Source organism: Musca autumnalis, unplaced genomic scaffold (genome assembly GCF_047663935.1).
Source record: "Musca autumnalis isolate F117 unplaced genomic scaffold, ASM4766393v1 scaffold_4, whole genome shotgun sequence".
NCBI classification, from domain to species: domain Eukaryota; kingdom Metazoa; phylum Arthropoda; class Insecta; order Diptera; family Muscidae; genus Musca; species Musca autumnalis.
Genome location: NW_027411977.1, coordinates 231,079,560 through 231,086,892, shown reverse-complemented (window position 1 = coordinate 231,086,892; position 7,333 = coordinate 231,079,560). Strand labels below are relative to the sequence as shown.

The window sequence follows — 7,333 nt, the reverse complement described above, 5'->3', positions numbered from 1 at the left end:
TAACTAAAGAGCAAATAAAGAATTATTTTATCGCAGTTTGCCCATCTAAAATAAATAAACGAATTATTTTATCGTTTAGACATCATAAATATTAGTCTTGGTTGATTAAAATCAACTTTGTACATCACTTGTTTACAAATTTTTACATTTTAAATTATTTTTAGTGTAATAATTCACCGATGCAACTACCTTGTTTCTTGTGCCAGCTTGCAACATTTTGTATTTTCTAGCAACATGTTGCAAAAAACAGAGTTGTATACGAGGATTTATGCCACATTTAAAACAAATCCACTCAATAGGAGGATTTATTTTTGTATGGGAAATCTGGTAGATTTTGGCTGGATTTAGCAAATAAAACCTGATAATGCGTTAAATCCGGCTAAAGTCCAATTTACATATGCACATTAAATGATTTCGTTTTACGAAATCCTAGAATCAAATGAAGTGTATTTACATCTGTTTTTTTGCGTCATTTGCTTACGCACACAATCGCACATACACACTTATACAATAACACAAACACACGCACACTATATATTTATTCAGAGAAATAGGAATTTCACAACACAAATGTGTATCAAATAACTTAAATTAATTCTAAAAACAAAAAAACATAATTTTTGCAAGTTTTTTAAACATTTATTTTCACTTTTGTCATCGTTTGAGTATTTTTGTTTTTCTACAACACACACAAACAAACAAAGACATCATAAAACAGTTGCATTTTTTGGTAGTTTATGGCGATAAAGCTGGGCTGCACATAATAGTATGGTGTATTCGTGCGTTGTTTAGAAAAAATGACGCAGCTATGGTCATTTATTTTTGTATGGTAAATGACGCAAAATGTTGCCTGTTTTAGCAAATAAATGATGAAACAGCTCTAAATGACGAAAAAGTTGCTAATGTAAATTGGACATAATGGTGTCATATCTAAATGACATAATATACTCAATGGAATTGACGTTTGAAACCCATGATCTGTTCCACAACTTACAAGAAGCTACTACTTTTTACTACGATAACATTTTCTCCTTTATGTTATCGGAAAAAGTAGTAAAAATTTGTAGATTCTTGCAGTATTGGAACAGACCACCAGTGGGTTTGTTAAATCCGCTTATATTTAAACGTACTATAACAGTACTGGAAGAAGTACTTACTTGGCGTTTACACAAAACAGACTGTCTGCGTTTTAATTTTACCGATTTTCTTTTCTGTCAATTCAGGTAGATACATACAAAACATTTTCCGAGAAAAAGTTGTTACAGTAGTTATTTTTGTTTGACGAAACAGAAAATACCAGCTGATCGAACTTGAACTGCTAAAATAAGTTATTATAAGTTAAATTCTCATACAAACACAACAAATGTTGACACTCGATTTCAACTGTCAATTCCATTGCTCAAACGTCAAATGAAATCCAATCAATTTCAGATGAGATTTATTTTTGACGTATATACAAAGGAATTGACAGTTGAAATCGAGTGGATTTCGTTAATGTAACCCAAGCATAAGTTTATTTGGCGCTGTACCTTCTTATTGTGCCATGACTCATATTCATATTAGCTCTGTTCCTTTACGTACAAGAATCTTTAAGTTTTACCACTTTTTACTCGAAAAGCGTTCCTTTACTTCTGACACCATACAATTCATATCTGCTAAACCTAAATAACGACGGGAAGTACACAAATATTTCACCAACCTACCAAAACAACGTTCTCTGAGCTTCCGTATTACCCAATTACGTTGAGTCCCAAATCACATTTAAATCACAAAATGCGCGACCGAAACTTACTTGAATGTTTTCATTCGTAAAACAAATAATTTTCCTTTGCAATAAATTGTATTTCATGTTTTGTTGGGCTTTTGTTTTTTAAATAGAAAACACACACACACACACACAAACAAAAACGTTCTGTCAAAGTTAAACTTTTTCAACTTACAAAAAGTATACGCTCGACGTATTTTGGTAGTTCTCATAAGAATACAGCTTCGTTCCAGTATTTTTTTAATGATAAAAGTGTCAAAAGAGCAATCTGTTGAAAATGGGTCCAACACACACATTTTTCCAAAATGTACGGGAACGGAAAAATGGCAGAAACGTCAAAAAAACTGGAACAAATGTCAAAGTCGGCGTGTCAGCCAATCGGAAGCCGGCAAACATGTTGCACATTTTTGCTCGCTCAAATTTGTTGTGTAAAAAGTTTCTAAAGAGAGAGCCATTCAGCGCCATTTTTGTTCAAAAAGAAGTGACCATTTTGCAACTTTTTTGGTGTACGGGAACGCATTTTGGGAAAAAATATTCAAAATGTGTAAAAACTTTTTAGTTCTGGAACGAAGCTTAAATGTGTTCTACTTTTTTCACCACACACGCCCTGGGTATACGTCCGTATATAGGTATGGGCCTATGAGAGCAGTTCACAACTTTTGCTACTTTTGCCGGTTTTACCATTTTCAAAAGTAAAGGAACAGACCAATTTGGTAACAACGGCGCATCCAAAGAAAACAGCTGTTCATTCCTTTCTTATTAGGTAACTATATGGCTACATTGCCACCTGTCAATTGGAAAAACAGCTGTTGTTTTCGTTATCAGAAAAAGCAGAATATAAGAAGAAAATTTTAGTGAAAAGAATAAAAGAATAAGAAAAGAAATAAAATAAATTTATCCATATAATCCTCGGAAAACTGCGTAACTACAGGAAAATGCAGGAATAATACTATCATATGAAAGACGTACAACAATAACAAAAATAGAAAAAAGGCAAACATGAGTAACGAAAAGATTGCGGAAGATATCGCTAATTGTGTCCGAAAGGCTATTCCGTGGCACAATCTTCCAGTTCATCTGGTAAATCGTTTCCACAATAACCAACGTGATTACGAGAAATATGTATTCAACTATAGCCTCAAGAATCAGTTGAGATTTCGTGGAAATTTAGTTAGTAAAATCTTTCGCAAGGAGCAACGTTACTACGAATTGCTTGTGCAGAAATCGATAAATACCTTGGGTTTGTTTCCCTATCACTTGGCTGACATTGTGACCAAGGGATTGCGAGTGACCCCCTTTAATTATTATCTTGATGTCTTGTCTCAGCTGCTGAGAAATGATAAGAGCTATGATAGCTTACCGAATTTCACTGCAGCTGATTGTTTACGCGTCTTGGGCATTGGACGCAATGAATATTTGTCGCTGATAAGTGAGTTGAAAACGCATACAACACGTGCATTGTTGTTTACGGCGAAGCCTAACCCCTTGGAATATTTACCACGATTTCCACAACGTATACGCATTGAGCCCTGGTGGCGGGTGGAAGTCGGGTTTGTGCTGGAAACAGATATACGCTATGTTACGGCTGGCGAGAGAAGCCTTATAGATGATTTGATTGATTTTGGTTCGCAGACTGCTGGCAAGTGTGATTATAATGCGGTCCATAGTTTGTATAGGAAGGGGTTGATATATCTCGATGTACCGATATCGGGGGAGGATAAAATTTCCATACCCCCTCTGAGGAATTTTGTTATGAATCGTGTTAGTGGTGATTACTTTGAGAATTTGTTGTACAAAATCTTTGTTAGTGCGGATGAGCACATGACCATCTTGGAATTGGCCCAAATGTTGCAATTGGAATTGGATTTGGTGAAACAGGCAGTGAGTTTATTTTGTCGTTTGGGTTTTGCCCAGCTGAAGGAGTCTGCCAGCTCGCTGGAAAGTCCTTCGAATATGGCAAAGTATCATGAATCCTGGGATGCATATAAAAGTGAACGGGCCTTGGCCAAGGAGGCACCCCAGATTACTCCCTTGAACTATAACAACTATATAAACAATGAAACAGATGGTCCCGCTTCAGTGGAGACACCCAAGGCCAAGGTGGAGGAGGAGAAAAACAAAGACAAAGATTCAAGTTCCATTGGTTATTTATCTTCGGATGGTAATACCAGTGATTTTAGTTTTGCCAATATGCCCACACCATCTCCACAACCTGCAGTGAAAAATTCTCCTCGACAAAATTCCGATGACCCTGATTTATCCTCGGAGATAGATGATTTATCGGAGAATACCACCAAACCAAGTCTAAGGGAGGCCATAACACCGACCGAAAGTCCACCCAAGACAGGGAAGAGAGTTGCCTTTTTATTTGACTCTACGCTAACGGCATTTTTGATGATGGGTAATCTATCACCGGGCCTAAAGAATCATGCTGTAACCATGTTTGAGGTGGGTAAACTGTGTGAGGAAAGTATGGACTCATTGTTGGCCGAATTGGAAAAAGTTTCCCTCCTCGATGCTGAGGGGGAGGGAGATGTATCACGTTACTTTGCTCATGCTGTTATATTACGTTCCACAATTTGCTCGCTACGCAATTTGCTGCCCGGTGGCATGGATCTCCTGAGACTAGAGTGTTTGGAGAGTCTGGATCAAAAGACCCGTGATCGTGTTTTGGAAAAGAAATATAAATTTATTATTTCCTCTACACCGCTAACTGCCACCATGTCACATCTTTTCACCATACCCTTCTTTGGACAATTCTTCAGATCCTCGGATAACTCACATATGTGGACGAAGTTGTTTTATAATCACATTTCGGGTGAGTCATTAAAAATAGACATACACTGACGACACTTAGGGTCATATACTGTAGAGTTGATGGCCTCTTGGGACCGTCTACTGTGGAGTAGATGGCCCTTGGGGTCGTCTACTGTCGAATAGATGGCCCCTAGGGTCGTCTACTGTCGAGTAGATGGCCCCAAAGGTCGTCTACTGTTGAGTAGATGGACCCTAGGGTCGTCTACTGTCGAGTAGATAGCCCCTATGGTCGTCTACTGTCGAGTAGATGGCCCCTAGGGTCGTCTACTGTCGAGTAGATGGCCCCTAAGGTCGTCTACTGTCGTGTAGATGGCCCCTAGGATCGTCTACTGTCGAGTAGATGGCCCCTAGGATCGTCTACTGTCGAGTAGATGGCCCCTAGGGTCGTCTACTGTGGAGTAGATGGCCCCTAGGGTCGTCTATTGTCGACTAGATGGCCCCTATGGTCGTCTACTGTCGAGTAGATGGTCCCTAGGGTCGTCTACTGTCGAGTAGATGGCCCTAGGGTCGTCTACTGTCGAGTAGATGACCCCTAGTGTCGTCTACTGTCGGGTAGATGTCGTCTACTGTCGGGTAGATGACCCCTAGGGTCGTCTACTGTCGGGTAGATGGCCCCTAGGGTCGTCTACTGTCGAGTAGATGGCCCCTAGGGTCGTCTACTGTGGAGTAGATGGCCCCTAGGGTCGTCTATTGTCGGCTAGATGGCCCCTATTGTCGTCTACTGTCGAGTAGATGGCCCCTAGGGTCTTCTACTGTCGAGTAGATTTCCCTTATACTTTTTGGAGAACTCTTGACTAATGCCCATTTTCCTTTTCATTCCAGGTTATGGTCCACCATCGCTGTTTCTATGCCGCGGTACTGTCTTGAAATCTTTGCCCCGCATCTTTTTGGGTTATGGCAAGCTACTGGTTAATATCTTACATTCCGACTCGTATGTCATCAACAGTGAAAACTTTCGCAATCTAAATGATCAGCTGAAAAATGGTTGCATTCTGCTACAAGGTTATGGTATTCGCTCTCCTGGTGAGCTGCACTATGAAGCCTTTCCATTTGCCACCCATGGCCGGGAACAAAGTAAATGGTCGAAACATAAGGCGGTACTCAAATTACAGGAACATTTGGATTTGAAACATCACTGTGGCTATATAACATTTGTCAATACTGGGGTGGTAGATATTGGTTGCGAACAATATGATTTGAATGTCCACCTCAAGAATCCACGTAGCAAATTGAAGGCAGTGAGAAAAGAAAAAGATGGTCTTCAAAGTCCTAACAAGGAAACACAAAATGTGCCAAATGTACTTAAATTGGATGAAGATAAAATCGAGGTGAAGGATTTACTTTCACCCGATCAAACGGAGCTGTGTAGCTTTGTAGCAAGAACCACCAGCTCACCACAACATCATCAACATCTTAAGACCCCAGATGAAAACTATTTTGCCAGTACAAAGGCTAACCAAGAACCATCTGCCGTCTATACATCAGAAGATTGTAATGAACTACTGGCCTCCGAGCTTGCCAATTGCAGCGGTAAAATGGAACTTGTGTCTCAGGGTTCGGTGGAAATACCATTAGATCGTGAATCACTAATGCAAAAACAACCAATTCTCCCCGAAGAAGATGATACCACAGAAGAATGGACCCTCCTCGATGTTAATTTTGGCGTACCCCTATTCGATGTGGATACTAATACACGTATCTGTGAGCAAATTGTAAGAAATCTCTCCGAGGAAGAAAATCTCCAAGAATTACCACGACGATCGGCAGAAATGTCGGAGAAGTTCAGTAATTTCATTAAACAATGCCTCTACTTTGAAGATGAACTGTTGGATCAATTGAAATTGGGACGAAATCTACCACATCCACGTATTAATTTGGCCTTTGAAAATGGTAAGGTGTGCTACTGGAATGGAAGATAAATATGGGGTGGAATTTTTGTGGTTCAATTTTCATTTGCCGAGAGAGATCGAAAGACAGAGAGAGTTTCCATCCAGTTATTTCTATTTTGTTTTTGTGTTTTTGTTGTTGTTTTTCTTTGTAGGATTATCAGGATGTCCTTTTTTGCAATATAATGTGATAGTGCCAAAATCATATGTTCCAAAGGGAGGGAGGGAGAGAGAGTAAAAGTTAGAAAAGGTATTTCGAATTTAAACAAAAAAGTCTACGTAGAAATGAATAAATGGTTGGATAATGAGCGAGAGAGAGGAAGAGAGAGAGAGAAAGGAAGAGAGAGAGAGGATAGGGAAGAGAAAAATGCCCTTGGGTCCGTCTACTGTATAATTGATGGCCTTTGGGGAGGTCTATTGTAAAGTAGCTGAGCTTTTGAGGACGTCTACTGTATAGCAGATGGGGGCAAACGGCCTTTGGGGACCACAAGGCTCATCTACTCCAATGTAGACGACCGCAAGGGCCATCTACTACACAGTATACGACCGCAAGGGCCATCTACTATACAGTAGACGACCCCAAGGGCCATCTACTATACAGTAGACGACCCCAAGGGCCATCTACTATACAGTAGACGACCCCAAGGGCCATCTACTATACAGTAGACGACCCTTAGGGCCATCTACTATACAGTAGACGACCCCAAGGGCCATCTACTATACAGTAGACGACCCTTAGGGCCAACTACTATACAGTAGACGACCCCAAGGGCCATCTACTATACAGTAGACGACCCCAAGGGCCATCTACTATACAGTAGACGACCCCAAGGGCCATCTACTATACAGTAGACGACCCCAAGGG

The 7,333-nt window shown here is 40.0% G+C and overlaps 1 protein-coding gene across 1 annotated transcript; it reads left to right on the top strand.

The window, feature by feature from the left end:
• Positions 1-2,573: 2,573 nt before the first annotated feature.
• On the top strand, positions 2,574-6,754 carry LOC141401703 (protein FAM91A1). The gene is made up of 2 exons (XM_073982080.1): positions 2,574-4,583; positions 5,405-6,754. Exons 1-2 carry the CDS (start codon positions 2,765-2,767, stop codon positions 6,499-6,501), a joined length of 2,916 nt encoding a protein of 971 aa, XP_073838181.1. The 5' UTR covers positions 2,574-2,764; the 3' UTR covers positions 6,502-6,754.
• The last annotated feature ends 579 nt before the right edge of the window (positions 6,755-7,333 follow it).